The sequence below is a fragment of the Neodiprion virginianus genome, chromosome 7, assembly GCF_021901495.1.
Source record: "Neodiprion virginianus isolate iyNeoVirg1 chromosome 7, iyNeoVirg1.1, whole genome shotgun sequence".
Classification (NCBI taxonomy): Eukaryota; Metazoa; Arthropoda; class Insecta; order Hymenoptera; family Diprionidae; genus Neodiprion; species Neodiprion virginianus.
The window spans coordinates 4,271,941-4,292,371 of NC_060883.1; the positions used below are offsets into that span (position 1 = coordinate 4,271,941).

Genomic DNA, 20,431 nt, shown 5'->3' on the forward strand with positions numbered 1-20,431 from the left:
ATAAGACAGCGGAGAATATACGATTGCACAATACGCAAAAATAACCACGGGTGTATATGAGGAAATTTTGTTTATACATAGACGAAAATACAGCGCAGCTGGTAAGAAAAAACCTGGACTAACCAACTCTCTTGGTTTAGTACGAAATTCAGTTGCAATGGAATTTACCGGAATCGGCGAATGCAGGGAACCAAATTTAATTATCTATAATTAAGAGTTCTAGGAATGACAAATAAATTTCTAGCATTTTTAGAGAAATAAAAAAAAAAAACACACACAAAGTACCTTTTTCGTTGTCCTGATTTTTTCTGTGACTTTTCGTGTTTGAGAACGTATAACTTACGATTAAAATCATAATTTTATTAGAAAAAATTCTCCTCCTTAAAATACTACAATAAACATAAAAACTAGAGCCAATTTAAAATTCGTACTCATGTTTTTACTCTTAAGTTATGGCAAGGTGAAAAAATGATTTCCTTTTTACTCAGCCGCGTAATCGAACTGTTCTTTTTTCTGATTCATAGGGGATTCGACGCAGCTCGATCTCGACAGTTTGTTGTACATCGGAGGCGTCGGGGCGCCTTTTGCACCTTTGACTATACCGCCGGTTTTGTGGAGCGGTTCTCTGAGACAAGGCTACGTTGGCTGTCTGAGGGATCTTGTGATCAACGGTAATCCGGTTGACATAGCCGGATACGCGCAGCAGCAAGATTCGGGTGAGTGGCCGAGTAGTTAACCGGCATCTTGGAAATTGAATTTAATTAGATCCACGCGAGCTGCTCTTTGAGTGCTAAAACCCCGAGGAGATTGAATCGATGAGATTTGCCGGTAATCCTCGCCCTTGAAGTCGGGCCGTTTTAGGGTAGGATTTAATTCTAGACGGAGGCTGAGACTACGCGAAATTAATAGTTTCCTATCCCCGAACGCGAGTGAATTTCCTCCCTCGATAATCAATTGCTGAAAATATCTCAGACGGCACGTTTAAACCGATTTGTTATATTCCGTATAAAGGTATACGTGCTTTTCTTACACAATTCTACATACACCTGATTTTTTACACTTTCCCTTGGACGGTTAAATTTTTTCCCCCAAGTTCTTTTTTTCCAAATTTCAACGGTATATCGATAAAGCGATAATTTTCACAACCTTAAAAAAAAATTATTACTCGTTCTCTTTTGTTTCTCCCTTCCAGAAAAATATGTTATACGTTTTATTTTCGAACTTCAAAAGCGTATCTTCTGTATTACGGAGATTATTTTTTAACACTTTTGTATGTTTGGGTAAAAGAGTCTGATTTTTTCGAATGTCGTATCGAATTTCAAATTGATTGTGAAAAAAGTTAGATTTCAATAAAGGAAAAGTGTTCTAATCCGAAAATGACATAAATTGACACACATTCATTCATCGATAAATGTGTATAACATATTTATTGGTATAGATTTTCATCTCTCATTTGGCACATAAAAGTTATTTACAAGTACAATGAAAAAATCAATATCGACAACAAATCTCTTTCTCAAAAATTGTAGAGAAATTCTTAGAAACAGGAACAGGTATTTTAAAAACGTTTCCAAAGTGGAAATACAATTTCAGGCTTATCTTATCTGTGTAACACAAGTATACGTATACATTTATACATATTATACAATTTGTAAGGTGAAAATGAGTTATAAGTTTTTAATAAATGTACGGAAATAGGTTTTTGAATATTTGAATAATGATATTTCGAGTGGGAAGAAAAAAAAAAAAAAAAAAAATTTGCTCGCTGCGGACAGGATTCGAACCTGTGCGGGCATAGCCCATCAGATTTCGAGTCTGACTCCTTAACCACTCGGACACCGCAGCTGTTGAAGGTATCGAACGTTTAGAGTGTGTAACCCTTTTGGCGTTCTAAAAACACAAGCATTCGAACTTGAATAAACAAAGGTGTATTTCTTATCAACAATTATTATTGCCTTTTATCATTATTGCGACATGTTTAAATTCCTTTTACGACTGTTTATGCGACGACTCATATCCCGTTATACGAGTAAAAATATGTCTTATCTGAAATTTTTTTAATATTTCGACTAAAATTTGGTCGCAGCTTATTTGTGCAGTAATGATTCGAGTCTCAAGTTGGTCACACTGGAATTTCTGCACCGCGGGCTGTTGGTTCTCTGGAAGTGTAAATATAGCGGATCTAGACGCAATGAACATAAGTAGCAAACTTCATTCCGAACCGTTTACGCTCCGCAGCACCTGTACAATTATTTACTCAAGGAAACGAAGAATGATCAATAACACCGCAGGTTATAAGCGGCACCCAGCTATGGCAAAAAAACGTGATCACCTACGGATGTATTTTCAGGCTGTTTGCACGAACGTTGAATGAAACTAAAGAGTTGCAACTTATAGCCGTACCGATAAAAAAAATTCGCAATTTTTTTTCCTCTCGTGGTTGATGCGTATTTTATTTTTTTCTTTAATTTCAATGTTCCTCAAATTACCGCCTCTCTTTAAGAATTGAAAGTATTTGTTCGAAACACGAAAAAACGATAACTCGATGTCTTTCCTATGATTATTACATAAATCGTCTAATGAACAGTTCTTATTTAACTAGAACCTGATGAAACGATTTTTCAAATTATCAGATCATTAGCATTCAATAAATAAAGTGGAACAAAGTATCGGAATTTTTTTTTTTTTTTTTTTCTTTTCAAATTTACAACCAGGATTATTGACAAGAAAATTGTTAATCGACGGACGATCCGGAATTCGGTAACGCCTGCATCTACGCAACCCGCATCAAAAATTTTGCTCCTTTGCTCGGGCAAATTTTGTAAACAATTGCTTGTCAATAACCAGCTTGAACTTGGGGGAACTAAATTCATTACACAGCAAAATAATGAGACGATGTATTTCACTGTCTTTTACATATTATAGTCACAATTATTTATTCAATTCTTTACAAGAGTGTAAAATCTTGATTTTCGTTTTTTACAATTTTCTATTTATTTTGTAGAATTATTCTCACATTGCGAGAAAAATCGAAATTTCGATGGAAAAAAAACAAAAATAAAAAACAATTTCTGAAACAGGTCCGAAACATCTCAAAATGTTTCAAAAAGTATTTCTTCATTGAAATAAAGCCGCTTTGAGTCGATACTTTTATTTAAAAGTCAACTGGTTAATTAGACGGTAAATTTCCGCAATTTTCTCAGGCGCTGTGAGACCTGCTTGCCACGTTCAATCGCCACACTGCGCATCGGAACCCTGCATGCACGGTGGTCATTGCTTGGAGGGATGGAACAGATTTCACTGTGATTGTACGGGGACACCGTTCACCGGACCAACTTGCGGCAAGGGTGAGTCAGCTCGCATTAATCAATGCTGAACGAGATGCTGAAAGTTTACGTTTTCGTTCACTGAAACATCCGCTGAATGAAAAATACGCAGCGATAACTGTCCTCAATAATCGTCGCATTCGAGGTCAAGATAAGCGATTAGCGATGTCATCGTTACCATAAAAATTATCAAAAGTACCACATTTTTTAATACCTCAAACCATAAGTCAAGGTTCCATTCCAAATCAGGCATACAACATGTTGTTTCTGTCACAGTGTCACGGTTTATTAAAATTTGCATCACGAAGCGAAAACCACTCGATGCTATGGTGAATCGTAAATTTCTTGTACTCAAATTAAAAATTTGTATTGGACAGTACGAATAACTGTTTCCAGTGTTCGTTCATTGGATACGTTGACTTGCGAGTTGTTCAACATCTGAAGCGCAACGGTCTCGAAAAAATGGTTAGACTAGCGATACTATCGAGCCTGAGTTTAACGAAGATTAAATTTTCCTTACACACTATTATTTCCTTTCGTTTTTACAGACGCATCGACCCTCCATCTAAATGGTACCCAGCAGATGACCGCTCTGATGCCTGAGGATTCGAGAACTCAGGCGGAAGAAGTCGTGGTTCGTTTTAAAACGGCAAAATCTCGAGGCTTGCTGATAGCAACCAGTCTTGAGAACAGTTCTGATCGTCTTCAGCTTTCCTTGGAGGAAGGCAAGGCCAAGATGCTCATTCACATAGGGGATCGCGAAAAGGTGAGATCTTGAAAATCGCCGTTTCTAAGGGAAAAGAATCCCACTTCCAGTGACGCAGTGATTATCATATCGTACCGATTGTCACACACAGGTTGTCATGGTCGGTCAAGGGCTGAACGACGATACTTGGCACACTTTGAAATTCTCGAGAAGAGCTACCTCGTTAAAGCTCCAGGTCAACGACGAGCCCGCAGTGCGTGGTAAGTGGGACTACACCTAATTAGTTTCCAATATCCACACGAACGTCACAGATTCAATGGATTTCCCATAACGCAGCATTCGTTACGACCGAATGAACACACAGCCAGCCCTAATGCAATTTTATAATATACCGTCTCCAAAAGTCCCGCTGATGACTTTGAAAACGCTAACGTAGATATTTTACTCACGTCGTAATTCTCTTTCACGGTTATCGGGCAGGAATGTCAAAAGCTGTTTGAATAATTGACGCTCATGCTTGTAAAACCGAAGTGAAAACGTTGGAATGAAAATACTCTTTTTTAACTTTGGCAGATGGTGTTTTTTTTTTTTTTTTTTGTATTTCTTCATTTTACAATAACGGGCTGCACAGTTTTTTCGTTTAACTAATCGAACTTCGACTTTTAATTCCGAATTTCTTTGACAGCCGAGACACTTCTTGGAAAGCAGAGCATCCTTGAATTTCGAACTCTACACGTTGGTGGATACCTTCACGCCGAACACGACACTCCGCACTTTGTCGGGCAACTCCAACAAGTCTGGTTCAACGGTTATCCTTATCTCGAAATTGCCCGGAGCGCCGGATCTCATCAAGGCTCTCATCAAGGAGTGACTCCGATTATAAGGGTGACGGGGAAATTTGGAAAGCGAAATCATCCGGTCCACCATCCCGTCACCTTCACTTCGAAACACACGTTCGTTGGGCTTCCAGTCCTCAAGGCTTACGTGGAGACCAACGTCTACTTCCAGGTTCGCTAATCACCCCCTCCAAACCCATTCTGACCTTATCCTGCTACCTCTTCCATTTGGAACCAAAAAACCACGAGCAATTATCTCGTACAGTTGGAATCGTGGTTCAAAATGTACCGTCAATTCGACCTTTGAACTCTTCCAGTTCAAAACACGCGAGGCGAACGGACTTCTTCTTTACAACGCGGGTCGGGAGCGTGACTTCGTCGCCATCGAGCTGGTCAACGGTCACGTGCACTACGTTTTTGATCTGGGAGACGGGCCCGTTCGCATAAAGGACACTTCTAGGTCTCGATTGAACGACGGCAAATGGCACGCGGTCAGCATCGCTCGTCCAGCACCAAAGAGACACACTCTGGCCGTCGACGACCACGTTGCCGCGGTCAACAGCCCCGGTAGCAACGAGAACTTGGACTTGGATGGGATACTCTACATAGGTGAAAATACCGCTTCATCGTCCAACCATTCAAACCAGTTCGTCTTCTCGTTGAGTCGACGTGTGTTTGGTGCTCGGTCAAGTGAATCATGGTCGAAAAGACATGGTCTAAACTCTTCGTCCATCGACTCACCGGCGTTATGTTCAAACAATTGCGTTCACAGGTGGCGTTGAAAAATCACAGTACGGTCAGCTACCAAAGAACATCCTTAGTCGCCACGGTTTCGAAGGATGCCTCGCCTCTCTTGACCTCAGCGGCGAGAGTCCTGATCTTCTGTCCGATGCCGTGGTTCCCAGTTCTCTGGTCGAGTCAGGTTGCGACGCGCCGAATTCACATCCGGGGAAAAGATGCACCCATGACGTTTGCGCCAATCATGGTACCTGTGTTCAACAATGGAACAGCTACACCTGCGATTGCGATATGACCAGCTTTACGGGACCGACGTGCAGCGACGGTGGGTTCATTTCGTGTAGTGGAGTAAAGGGGTGGTGGTAAGAAATCGGAAAAACTGAAAATCAGAATGGCTAGAATTCCTTGTTCAATAAACTCGAATAACAAATATGAGAGAACGGATACTATCAGAAATTTTAAGTCCCGAATGGTGCTCGATAAAAAACTGCAGTTTACCTAAAATGTATTTGGTCGAGGTCTCTGTTACCCGAAACCAAGTAATTCGGAAAACGTTAATCCAAGATCCATATCTTGGTTCTCATCCATGTTAAATGTAATGAATAATAAATTTTCTCGGGAACTTGGACAGAATTGATCAGATTCAATTTATCAAAATTTGCAACGTTTCGTTGGTTTTATTTATTTTCCAACTTCATCAGGCAAGTTTTGAGGTTAAATCGTCGTTAAAATCCTCTGGTCCATAACATCAAGTCAAAATTATGTTTAAATAAGACTAGACAGATATATACATTTTTGTTTTTTTAATAAAATTATAAACTCATTGTGCCAATAAATCAATCAATTAAACGTCACACGTACTATCACACTGTGTGAGAGTAGTACAGTCTGTGATTTAAGAGTCACTACGTCTAACATGTGTATTTGTCCATCATTATATTTGTCCATTTTATTTTATTTAAATTGATTTATTGGCACAATGAGTTTATAATTTTATTAAAAAAACAAAAATGTATATATCTGTCTAGTCTTATTTAAACATAATTTTGACTTGATGTTATGGACCAGAGGATTTTAACGACGATTTAACCTCAAAACTTGCCTGATGAAGTTGGAAAATAAATAAAACCAACGAAACGTTGCAAATTTTGATAAATTGAATCTGATCAATTCTGTCCAAGTTCCCGAGAAAATTTATTATTCGTTAATCCAAGAATTCAGAGATGCAGAATTTAATAATGCATAGAGTCGATATTCGAGAGAATGAATTTGTAGAAAGTTTCATATTCTCAAATGTCCAATTATTATAAAAATAAAAGTTAGAACTTCATCATGTGGAAACAGCGAAAAACAGATCTACAAAATGTAGAAGCGTCATTATTCAGAATCGTACAATTCGGAAAGATCGGTATTCCGAAAGTAACCGTATAGATGTCTTACCACCAGAATTTCACATTCCGAGTCTATCCAACTGATCTATTTTGACTTGTAAAATGTTTTATACAGAGAATCAAACAAATTCTTTAATCGATACTTGATAAAGAAGAAAGAACGCAATACAAACGAACAACTTTGAGTTGTTGAAGCTGTCGAGTTAGACCTTTAAAGTGTGGCCAACGATGTGCCTGACTCTTCTCATATATTGCGATTCTTCATTCTGACGATTCTGATATACTGGAAATCTATATTCCGAGCCTTCTATGAGATAACTACTCGGAGTCCTAACCGTTCTGATCCTTGATCCTTCGCATTTATGAATTCGAATAGATGAAAATTCTACTTTACGATCCATCCGAAGGTTATTTATTTGTGTTCGCGAGCAATCGCATTTGCCTCATTCTATATAATATATAATAATATAATATATATAATATATAAATTCTATAACTTTCAAATTTCGATTCTTTTATATTCTATTACCATTATTTTTGGCTTAATAAAGATTCACCACTTTGTTCTTTCGTGATCGTGAGTTTTCGATATATTTATGTTCGGGATTCTGATTATTCTGATTTTTTACCCTCACCCAAGTAAAGTCGAGTCAAGTCTCGTTTACTTGAATTATGAACTTTACTCAGCCATGTTGGTGAAGTCAAGTGACATGTTAAGGGGGGTACAGCTTGGATGGTCTAGAGTCATACCTATTTTTAGTATTTATTTATTTATTTATTTATTTTTTTCAGAAAATGAAAACACTTGGAGCAATTTGAGTTCGAGGGCTTTATTGTTTGTCGTTTCAAGAACAGTTTCAGAATTTTTTTGACCCCGGATGTCGTTAATGACGCACTCACGTATATCTGGGTACATTTTGTTTCACAGAAGCAACCGCCTACGAATTTGGAGCGGGACGTGGACTCATTACGTACACATTCCCCGCTGATCGAAGACCGGAAATGAAGAGAGACATGATTGCTATGGGCTTTGCGACCGGGATTAGTGACGCCGTTCTCATGCGGATTGAATCAGCTTCGAGCAACGATTACCTGGAAATTGAAATTGTTAGTTCGATCAAACTTCGTATACGTCTTCGGAACCTTGCACTTTTATACGATATCGACGTTGGCTGAATCGGCTCTTGAAATCTAAATTCGAAAATAAATCGTACAGTACGAAAAAAAAATTTCAAAGTACCAAAGAAACACACGATCTACGAACATTTTAAAGATTTTGGTGTTATCAGGGCGAACACTGCTGTCGGATTTTGGAAAATTCGTTTTTTTTTTGTTTTTTTGTTTTTGGGCTTAAACAACATTTTAGGCTCATAAAAACAATATTTCTTTTTAGGCAGGTTCAATTCTCGATTTTGCCACAGTGCCTCGAAGGTCGCGCTGAGTGCTCGTAAAACTTCAAACCGCACATTTCTCGATAGCAATTTTTTTCAAACTGGGAGAACAGATTACTCGAACACTGTTGGATGGATCGATTTGAAATTTTGACAGTAGCTTCACAAACACATTCTCTGCGGAAGTACCCAGCCGTTTTTTATATTGAATGTAAACTTTTTTTTTCATAAGCATTTTACTTCTTATCGTTTGGCCGAAAGTGAAGTAATTTTTTCAAAAGTGCACCATTTCCACTAAATTTGATTGGAAAAAAACCACTACGAATTTGTACAGGGAGTAGTATATAGATTATAAAAAAAAATTGGTTTTTTGTAAAAGCTGGAAAACTAATTTTCATTTTCTACCTAGAACTATATTTTGTCGACTGTGATAAAAAATGAAAATAGTTAAGAACTAACCGGTAACCGGAACTAAAAATTTCTCTCAGTGCGCTGTGCCTTGAGCCGGCGTTATTGATTTGGTACTTCAAATCCACTAAATGTCCCCTCACTTAACGATATACAGTAACAAAAATAAGGAATGTTTAACTCTCGTAAAACATATCTCGACTATACTTTCACCGGAATCTGATACCTTGTAGAAGCGTGATACACGTATGATATAAAAATGGCCAAAGCACACTTCGAATGCGCGAAGCACGTGTCACCGCATCCGTTGACAAAGATAGATAAAACTTGTCACGCCTTCTTCCTTATCATCGAACGAATAGCGTCAACCGTAACTGATACAGCGCGCGTACAGTGTAAAACTCTGTTAAAATTCCACAACGCTCTGATGCTTTCCTATACCCAGTACATAATGAATTTGTACATCATTGAAGATACAAGCTTGTCAGTTACACAAAATGTTGCTAGTTGTCGCGCCTTATCTCTAATTATAACCGCGGTAATATCTCATTGTGTAAATATACTCCGTACCAGCTGATTATCGCTTCAGGAATCCTACCATCGCTTCTGTTATATTCTCCGTGTAACTAATTTTAAAGAGAAAGCTGCGATATCACATTTCCGTCAAAGTTATCCACAATCGCAGGATGATTATTACAAAATTGAAACCGAAGGATATACATAAATGGGAATTAACATAATTAAGACTAGAATTAACGTTTTCAATTTTTTTTCTCTCTTTCTTTTACATCTTTTTTTTTTACCACCCTTCTTATGCAAGGTTTTTTGTTCTCAATTTAACTCACGTTCGTCTAACTTTTATTTATTTATTTATTTATACATTTATCTTGTAATATTTTATTAAAAAGAAAAAGAAACTGGCTGCTTCTTTTTTTTTTCTTTTCTCTCTTTACCGTTTGGTTTTGTAAGCATTGTATGTCTTGTAATTCTTTTCTGTGGTTCTCAGAGAGATAATTCCAGAACCTGATACTATTATTCTCTACTCTGTTATTATTTCTATTTACCTTTTCAGGTCGAAGGAAACGTGTTTGCAGTTTACAACATGGGGACCAACGATCATCCGATCGGCGAAGTTGGTGTAAAAGTTAACGACAACCAGTATCATGTTGTCAGATTATCGAGGAGCGGACCAAACAGCACCTTGCAAGTTGACGATTACAATTTGCAGTCAAATCATCCGTCTGGTGAGTCTGGAATTTATCTTCATTTACGTTCAGTCTTTTTCTCTCCGTTTTATATGCTTGGAAATTGTCTCGTCGATTTTTTAAAATTTTATTAAACAAATTTCGATATTATGCATCAAACGAAAATTGCGTTGATCAAACTGTCGAAAATGTTTCCTCAACATAAAAATGGAAAATTGAGACGAAACGAAAAGAATTTTCGTAGTACTTTTTTGTTTCGTGACAAAATCTTTGAAAACCTGTCAAATATCCATGTGAAACAGTTCGTTTCACTCGTTTTTTTTCTTTTTTTTTTTTAATCGAACATGAAATCGTCGTAAAGGTTTCTTTTGTTTTTATCGTTATTTGTGCACGGATTTTTAGCAATTCTCTAATTCTGGTCACTTTTTTTCCATTAGGTCGAAATTGTCAAGAGTAAAAAAAAAAAAAACCACAGAAAAATTTTAATATATTACACAAGTATGAGAAAAAAAAACTAAATGAGTATGTTGTGACAGAAGAAGTGTAATTTTTTTTGCAACGTGTGTGAGTTACTGTGAATTCTGAGTTCCTGGTTCTGCTATGTATTAATTTAGTTCGATGAAAACAGGCAGGTATTTACTTGCTGGAAAATTGATACGATAGTGCGAGGAGTGCGCAAGCTTTGAACGCACGTGATATGAAATCAATAATTACACGAGCATGACAAATCGTCCGCGAATAAAACAGTATAGACATGTACAAGTGATTGAAAAAATAAATTTACAAGCTAGCATTTCATTTTTTATCTCTCTCTCTCTGTCCGATTCGGCTAGAATAAAATAGATTCAAGTTTCGTGTGATATGCGAATGACACAAAAATATAGGAGTAACTATAACCATCAAAATTTGATCTTCAGACAAGTTAAGAAAACAAAGGATTTGTCAATCATTCGCAATTGTTGGAGCGTTTATTCTTATTGATAGGAAATCAGTAATTTATTGACGGTTATACGTAGAAATTAACGCAAGTTTGAAAATTTTTTATAAGAAATCATACCAACAAACTCGCTCTTTAATTTCTATAGTAAATTCGATCTTTACACTGAAGAAGGAGAAAAAACAAAATGTTCATCAAGTTGTTTCGATTTTGTTAAAACCGAACATTGGCAACGAAATTTAAACTAATAATAAATTCGGATTGAATTTGTTCGTGTCGAAAAAAAAAATAAATAAATAAATAAATAAAAATTAGAAAATTGCAATAGCTTGTAAACCGAAGAAGAAAATAATTTTCATAAATAAATGGTAATTTCTTTATTTCTATGAAACTGTTAATGATAAACAGAGATTTTGTCATGATTGAAAATTTTTTACCCTCTCACAAAGTAACGGATTAACGTGATAAAATTGCAACAATTTTTTCCATTTTTGAGATTACGACATGAAAAAAAATCGCAACGACGATTAACAAATCGTCTGGTTATTATTTTTCTCGAGAAAACGTGGATGTGAATAGCTTTTACAAAAGTATCGACGCTGAGAGCAAGTCGCCTCGACTCGAAACTGTAATTTTCAACCTTCCTGCTGATTTCTAAGATCCTAATACGATGCGTTCGATTAATTCGTATTTGCGGTACTTTCATCGTCAGCAAACACGTGTAACAAGGTTCGTTAATGACAAGGCTAAACGACACACTAAATGACGATTTGATCGTTCGACGGCGAGACGCTCTCTAATAATAATAAAAAAAACATAAACAAGAACTGTAAACGATTTCTCGTCGTTTAGTCGTGAGCAAATTTCACGAATGCGCCTAATTTTTGCCTCCTTCTTTAACATATGGCGTCCTGTTATCTCGGGGACTGAAAATTTCCGTTAAGATACTTTCGAATGTTCTTTTCCACGCGCAAAGAATCACCACCGCTACGTCGACAAGACTGTCGTTTCACAATTAAAAGCCTCTTTAATTTTTTCGGAAATTAATATTGAAACGTCTTTCTAAATTCGTCTGATTTCAATGTCATTCTCTAAAAAATCGCAAATGTGAATCGGAATTATCAGCGCAAAACGTCTTAATATCAACGTGAACGATACGCTTCAAATTTCTCATCAATTGATCAACGTAACTAAACGACAAGGTTTACCTCTATCGAAACGGAAGCGAATATGAGTCGTGAATTCCGCGTTTCGTTAAAACGGTAAAAACGTAATACTTGTCGTACTTGTTTTTTTTTTTTTTATTATTATTTTATTCGTCGCAAAAATGAAAAGGACTCGTTACAACATTTTCGGAGAAATAAGGGAAGTAACCCTGTCGTGAAATTGTGAAGGCGGTTGAAAAACGAGGGACAAAAATCTTCCGGATCAATTTTTCCGCTTCACTTTCGTCAGAGTTCTAAATCCCTGATAGAAAATCTCCAACTAATTCGTGTTTACAGCGTTCTTCACGCCTCTTAACAAATTTTAATGGGCTATTAAACCAGTGATAGTTTGTCGACTTCTTCTGATACGAAAATACGTTATACTTGACCAAATAACACATTTACTTTGACAAATTACACACCTAGGTATATATATATATATATGTATGTATATATAATAATGCGATTTCGGACAACGTTGGCATCTACCTACAAACACTCTTCGATTTTATTCGGTCCTGTTAACTTGGGGACACCAAATTTCCGTTGGAATAACTTGAAATGTCCCGGATGTATCGCTGAAAGAAATATATATATACCTACGCTCAAGCCGATTCAAAGAAGCTGCCCATAATAAACTGTTTACGATATCTTTAACACTCACATCGTAAAAATGATAAATGATAATACACTGGAGTAATTATATGGATGTTCGTTTATAATGTTCGATAACTAATTAAACAATTAATTCATTGCATCATTCGGTGTATAATAATTTTTTTTTTTTTTATTGAATGGATAAACGCATGGTTATTTCAATTTTAACAGATTTACATTCATCACCAGAAGTTTTTCATTCGTTTTATAAATTAATATTGCGTTAATCTGACTGTTTGAAACTAGGAAATAAAATATAATAAATTATATTTATAATTCGTTTTTTCATTAGAATAATACAGACTACTAATTCACAAATTCTAGTGTCGGATAACGAATAATGTAACGTAGTCAGCGCTCACAGCAGTGAAAAAAAAATGCTGAATCAGTTGTCTTTTCTAACGTTTATTCGTACTTCTGAATTTTATGATAGTAATATTTTGTTATTGTTAAAATCTGGCAAACGATACTTTCGGAATCAATATTTTTAGAATGTAATTTTACTATTTCGGTGTAAAATGAGATATTGGTTCGATTATCTTTGACTTGCAATTTTTGCTCCACGCATTGCCGACCGGAAATAAAAATTTCTCTCGGTTCGCGTTCGCCGAAGCCCGTTAAAACTCGCCCTTGATCTCGGGACGAATCTAACTCGGCGATTAGGTGCCTCGTTCAAAAAATCGCGCCCTGAGCCCTTTGCCCTCGATCTACCTTCTCGGCTTGGATGAAACTCTGTTTCCGACATCCTATAGAAATGCCCTTTGGAGCCAGATTTCTCACGATCGTCGAGAGCCCCGGAGAAGAAACACTCGGACGTTGAACTATGAGAACGGTCCCAACGAAGGATGGCTGGGGTGACTTTTTTTTTTATCGAAAAGGGCGTAAAAGTACTCAACTATCCCTTCTCGGACCGTTTTTGTGACCGGGGTTCGAAAGAAATTCCTCGAATCGGTATCGGTATATGTATACATATATATATATATATACCTAGTCAAGGGTCAAAACGATTACGACTCCAGGTATTAATAATAGTGTGAGATTTCACAGATATTAGACTTTCGATGCTGGGAAATTGTCATTGTTTTATATTATTTGTTTATACAACGTGTGCCGCTTACAGTTCGTTTCAATTGTTTTAGTTTTTTCGTTACCTTGTGATATCAAAGTTATATATTTTTTTTTCTCTATCATCAACAAACCGACCGTGATGATAATCGTACCTATAATGTGGATAATTGGATGTAGGAATTGAAAAGCTTCAATGATTCGGTTGATAAGAGATTATAATATTAATCACTTGGTTTTTGATTATTTCTAACAATTTCTGTTATTTCAATACAGTTTCGATTGATCTAAAATTCTAGATCAATGACTTCTCAATGCTTTTCAAATGTTACAGTTTTAAAGGATTTCATTTCTGGATGTGAAATCGAACTGAAAGTAGATTGAAAATAACTTGCGATCAATTTTTATATATATCATATACATATAGAGAGAGAAATTATTAGAAATATACTTTTAGTTCATTTTCTCATCCAGTAATGAAGTTCTTTAAATTGACAGTTAAAGCCTTGTTTAACTAAAAAAGTAGAGTAAACCTCAGAAACTGATTTCGCGTTGCAATAACGAAAAAAGGATCGACGATAGCGCAAAATGTTTACGCGTACCTCGTTTTTCGCAATCCCAACAATATTCGAACAGTTTTCTTTAACGATACCTGTTTCACCGAATTTTCTTCAGTTCCCGTAACAAATAAAATTTTTCCAAGTCTTCCTCGACGTTGTCACCGACAAGTACGTCGATGGTGAATTTGAGATAGCAACTTGAGTTAGGCGGAAAAGGTCTCCGAGGCACGTGGGCGATGGTGTCACGTGACGATAAGGAGGGTGGTTAGACCGACAATCCGAAGAAGACTTCCTCGACGAGAGGCTCTTCGAAACTCCACGAGAATTATGTTTCCCTGTTACCCGAAGCGCCACATACCACCGCTGAATTCCCACGCGCCTCCGTTGAGTTCTCACGCGCATCCGTTCGTCCGCCACGACGTCCAAGGCGCGTGAGAAAAAATTGTCCCACCGAGTCCCACGATAAACGTTCCTCGTATACGTATACATACGTAGAACAACGCACACGTGTAAAATTCTTATTAGCATCGGTGAGACATGGAGCATACATGCTCGCGCGTGTGTGTGTGTGTGTATAAATTTATTTACACGTATGGTAGGTATATAGTGACTTCTTGGGCCGAGATGAGGTCCTGGCCAATCGAAGTACCCTATTATACCGTTCTTGAGGAACTCTCCCACGGTGTCCAGACGGAGCAGAGCAAACGCCGATAAGATCCCGTGGGAATGGTGGAATTTTTTAAATCTCGTAACAACCTCGGTCCGGGATGAGAAGGGCTAATTTTTTTTTTCTCTATTTTTCTCTCGTTTTTTTTCTACCTACCGTCTTTTCTCCAAGCCCAAGATTCACCGAAGTCACACTTGCCGATGACGATACGTTCTGATACTTTTCTCATTTTTTAATGTCGTTCTTAACGTCGGTAGCTTCGGACCGATAAAGGTGGATCAATTCCAGAAAGGAAGCCGAAACTTTGACGGGTCATTTGTACGTTTAACGAGTCGAACCTTCGGCTGGAGTTTCCAATTCCAATGAACGATATTATCGCAAGCGCATTCCCGAAATACCAAAGCATCGCGTATATGTGTCGGGTTACATGCAACCGAGTAATCGGCACCTCCAGTCAGCTAATAAAATGCTGCAAGCATCGGTGAAAAAAAATGTGGTTCACTTGAGCGTGGAGACACTCGAGCTGCAACGAACTACAAGCGACCAATAATACGAAACAATTACGGTGGGATCAGGTTACGATAAACCCAAACAGGAATTCGTAATATTTCTCACTAATCTTCGGGAATTTCCCCGTCGTGCGAACCGAAACCGAGATACTTGCTTCTCAAGCGTGGGAGAATTACTCGCAAGGGGCAAAAATTGATCTGGTTTAATATCAGGGATGCATAGAAACCGAGGAGTCGTTCACTCGTTTTAAACTTCAAGTAGTCCGCGTTCCCACGGGATTACATCCCGTCGTTTGATACACCTCTTCGTCCTTATCCCTTTCCCACAATCAAGACGATGTTATCTCGCGATTTATTAAATCGCAACTGGCGGCGTTGCGAAGTGACCTCGCGACTTAATCCATACACGCTGACTGTGAGAGAAATTTTTAGTTCCGGTTACCGCTTGGTCCTTAACTTTTTTCATTTTTTACCACGATCGACAAAATGTAGTTCCAAGTAGAAAATGAAAATTAGTTTTCCAGCCGTTACCGGAAAGTCTGGTTTCCGTTGCTATTCTTTCTCATTACGATCGCTGTGATTTGCAAAAGTACCTTCCAACGTGCTCAAACTATATCATGGGTTACGAGTATTATTGGTACAGTGTCTTCTTCGCAACAGTGAAAAGTGACACGCTCTTCGTTAATTTGACCAACATTCGATCTACGAATACCTCTAACGTATCATCGAGATATTCTTCTCTTGGATATGCACAATTTCTGTCCAGCGAAATCGGAACGATTACGCCCTTCCACAAAGACGTTCCAATTCGGTACCTCAAACGGATGGATCGATCCAATTTTAAAGTCTTGTCGACCTTGCCCGTTTGGAACTACAACCTGCAGGTATTCCGTGTCCCGTCGTTACTATCGGCACTTGGATGCAACCCTGATATCGTAGGGAACGTATCCAGCCCCGATGGATCGAGCCTTCTCACGCTCATCCCGGCACAAGAGCTCTTCGGCATCGTGGCCATGCAGCGACAGTTACATTCCTCAGATCCAATCTCGTTATTTTTTGTTTTTTTTTTTCTCCATTTTTGAACCTTCTTCTTTTTTTCTCTCCCGTTCGGTTTTCTTCTTCACTTGAGACGGCGTGAGAAGGTATCCTGGGAAACTCGAACGTAAACTTGTTCCAAACCCAAGGATCGTTGAGCCGAAGGAGCGGAGGCGCCGTTCTCACGTCCAACAACGATAGCTTATACACGGATTTACCATTTTTGACATTCGCCGTGCAGCGATAGATCATCTCGATCGGGTTACCGCAACCAGCGTGCTGCTGAATGTAACACCGAAAATATTCTACAGAAGTCTAACGCTATTTTTGCGCTGATTTTTAGACCAGACGGTGTCAAGAATCGAACGATTTACCCTCATGATGTTTAATAATAATTACGCTAATCGGCGTAAACTTTTCGCACCGTGCGTCCCATTGTTAAGCTCACTTTGCAATATATCATACGAAACTGTTATATGCAAATAGTTGCAAAATTCATTGGCATACGATTTTACTTTATCTTGAGTTGGCGACATTTTTTTTTTTTTTTTACAATTTCGAAAATTTAAACTTCTTGCAGCAATTATCGTGCCTTTGCTAAACTATGATCACGAAACATAACTCTCTGCAATGATCGTGATATATTTTTAGTTCAGATCAAGAATTGTTTAAAAGCATCAAGCAGAACATAAAAGATGCAGTAACGATGTCGTTGTTTTTCTTGCGTGATTGAAATTTTTTAAACAATCTTCCAAACGATCCAGTTATCGATAGTTTAATTTTTTCGACACACCACGCATCGAGTCCACATCGTTCCCTGTAGCCTGTAAAAACTAGCATTTTAAAAAAAAACCATTCCTAGATTTTGTTACTCTAGAATTCAGCATGCGTTTGTTGAATCCTGAAATAAACACGAAATCAGTGAATAATTTCCTGCCTTTTGTTACACGCATTGTGTTGCAAATATTTCATTGATCTCATATTAATTTTCTGTAAAACATTATAATCCGTTATGATGTACGAGATGTAGAAAATATTGTAAAACCTGCTTTCACAGTTTTCAAATTTTCAAAACAGTTTGGCAAAATATCAGTCGGAATCTACTCGAGTTAAGATCCGTGGCGATACTGCGATCACCGCGTATCGTGAACACTCTGCTTTTATAGCTTAACTTTGGGTTCTCTCCCACCATACTTCGGGGCTCGAGGTTCTCTGGTGGGGAAGAGGATGAGGAGTCAGTGCCCTTTTTCAAAATGGTACAGGCAACACCATTGATTGTACGAAAAGGAAAAACGAGAAGCGACGAAACACCATGGCGTACCCATGAAACCCTGGTAACTCGGAGTCCAAAATAAGCCCGAAGTCTTTGATTCTTCTCACGGTTTTTGCCGCCTAATATACCCTACCGGTACGGTACGAAGGTCCGTTCCTTTGTATATCATAAAACCGAACTATCTCTACCTGGTTTTACTATTTTCATACGACGGCGAGGAATTCGGTCTCTCCAATTAATCCCGGGGCTACGTCAGGGTCACAACCACACCCCCTGACGCCCCTTATACCTACTTTATTACACAGGAACCTTGAACCGCGTGAGAACCATTCTGGATAGTAATCCTCCCTCGTACGGTATTATAAATATTCATTAATTGAAAAAAAAAAATATTCAATCTCGCGATTACTTTGGACTTCGTAATCCGTTATAATTACTTCGGATACGTTCTGGTCAAATTGTCGAATTTGTGAAAGATTCGAGAGTTTGAATTAGATTTGAAGGAAGAAGATTGAAAAAAATAAATAAACAAGTGAGTCGGAAGGTGAGGTATGACTCCAAACTATGCGGACGTCCAGATTCGTTGTCTATGGGAATAGCGCTGCTTTCCCATACCCAGCGGCACGGCTACTACTTTTTCCCATCGGAAACACAGGACGACACAAAGTATTAGAAAACGGATCGTGAGAAACGTTGCCGGACGAAAGAAACAGATTCGAAATTCTATACAGGCGACCGATTCTTCGGGTCTAGTAGGAAAAATAATCGTGAGAAATATGAGAAAGTTTCTGTTTATTTAAACACGAGCAGCGCGTTTCGATGCAGATATTAACACCGGTCGAACAGACACTTTTATGATTTATTTATGATTCTATATTATCGAGAAAAATTCTGACGATTCTACAGTTTGGCATTCTATGTTTTGCTTCGAATCTGAAGGTTTTAAAATTTTATAAATCAAGTTTTCGCTTCTTTAAAAATTCGACATTGTTGCCCCTCCGATTTTTTAAAATCCTTCTACATCTCGATTCCAAACTTGGTGTCCCATATGAAATCTGTTCAGGTCCCACGAGGTAATTCTGTATCTTCGTAGAAAGTCTCGTTAAAATCGATCTCAAGGTTCATTCGATAGGGACAAGCCGATTGCTCCTCGGCAGTTATCCGTAATTATTCAACAATATTAGGCACGGTTCTTTGACTCGTCGACTATGAGCTCCTCGCCTCGTGTTTCCCTGCTCGTGTTTAACCGAATGCGCCACTTGCCGAGAGGGCCAATCGGCCAGCAACGACCTCAACCTACTTTCGGATGGTAGACGGTGCCTCCTCTGGCGCCATGGTCTCCTAGCAAGTTACTTATTAATTTAGATTATGTCATGTAAGAGCTAATTGCTTAGTGAGGGTGGGTCAGCCGTGACACTCGATGCCTAAAAAAACCGGAAACTCGGATCATTCAAGGCTTCGACTCGCCTTATCACCGGGTGTCAAAACGCCACGGATACGGAAGTCGATTCTACAAGTTCTCAAATATCAAATATCCTCAATTATCCTCGACAGTCGCTCACTCGTAAATATCTGCAATTCAAGGACGAGCGTGTTCCAATTCGTAGAGTATAAGAAGTTTGGAGGAGGAAACGATCCATTGTACGACGGTGAACTTACACCTAAGGTGTCCGTTTCTGATAGAAAAAACGTGGAACGTGTTTTCCACTTGGCGGTAAATTTACGAACCTACCTAAACACGTGACCGCTGTACCGCGGGTAAAAAAAAAAACAAAAAAAAACTTCCTCTCCCTTTGGTTCTCGAGTGTATCCGGCACGCTGCTACATATCGCGCTCGTATAAGGAATTCCGAGCAAAGCCACACCCGGCTCCGTTCTGTTCTCCTAGTAAAGTGATACAATTTATTGGACTTCTTCAGATTGGAATGTGGGCATCAATTACGTATCACTTCGGGCTGCCGGAATACCCGAGCGAGCATAACTCCCTGTTACCAAAAATGATCCAATCCGTCAGTAAAGACGCGACACGTACAAAACACGGTCTTCTCTCACCAGCTGACGATTAGCAAATTAAAATGATGACAGAGCCCCTACAATTTCATAATACTCTGATAGTTTGACTATGCTCAACTGCCAAGTGTCCCTCGAGCATTGTCAGCAATTTTATTTATCCAGTCCAACGAACCAACGAAATTCCTCTACCACAGGTTAAAGTTTCTACGTAAGACGTTTTAACAGTGATTTAAGCGGTTAGGACCACCCATTAATATACGCTTATATATGCACAGGGCGGTTCGGAATTGAGTCATTAAACTTGGCACTCGGTAAACTTTACGCCTTTCCTGATACCCTGCTACCAAACGAACCACTCGCAGACCGCGCCGGACGGACATAACTTGTTTTCTGAGACCCAAGATTCAATGGGAGAGCCAATGTTTTATGTTGTCGTTTACATATAAATATAAATCTGTCGTGTTAAAATTCTGGGATTATGTGTACCGTGGCTATGTGTAAAATTATTTC

At 38.3% G+C, this 20,431-nt stretch overlaps 1 protein-coding gene and 1 non-coding gene across 5 annotated transcripts in view; one reads left to right on the forward strand and one right to left on the reverse strand.

Annotated features, from left to right (window-relative positions):
- The window catches only part of LOC124308634 (neurexin-1), an 89,281-nt gene that overhangs the window by 51,331 nt on the left and 17,519 nt on the right, over positions 1 to 20,431 (forward strand). For all 4 annotated transcript variants that reach the window (XM_046771505.1, XM_046771506.1, XM_046771508.1 and 1 more), the window contains 9 exons: positions 525 to 716; positions 3,204 to 3,347; positions 3,875 to 4,092; positions 4,184 to 4,292; positions 4,718 to 5,040; positions 5,186 to 5,477; positions 5,641 to 5,931; positions 7,926 to 8,104; positions 9,869 to 10,040. In XM_046771505.1, the coding sequence (XP_046627461.1) occupies positions 525 to 716; positions 3,204 to 3,347; positions 3,875 to 4,092; positions 4,184 to 4,292; positions 4,718 to 5,040; positions 5,186 to 5,477; positions 5,641 to 5,931; positions 7,926 to 8,104; positions 9,869 to 10,040 (1,920 nt within the window). The remainder of the gene's footprint in view (positions 1 to 524; positions 717 to 3,203; positions 3,348 to 3,874; positions 4,093 to 4,183; positions 4,293 to 4,717; positions 5,041 to 5,185; positions 5,478 to 5,640; positions 5,932 to 7,925; positions 8,105 to 9,868; positions 10,041 to 20,431) is intronic.
- Trnas-cga (transfer RNA serine (anticodon CGA)) lies at positions 1,764 to 1,845 on the reverse strand. Its single transcript has one exon. It is a non-coding gene; the product is annotated as a tRNA-Ser (tRNA).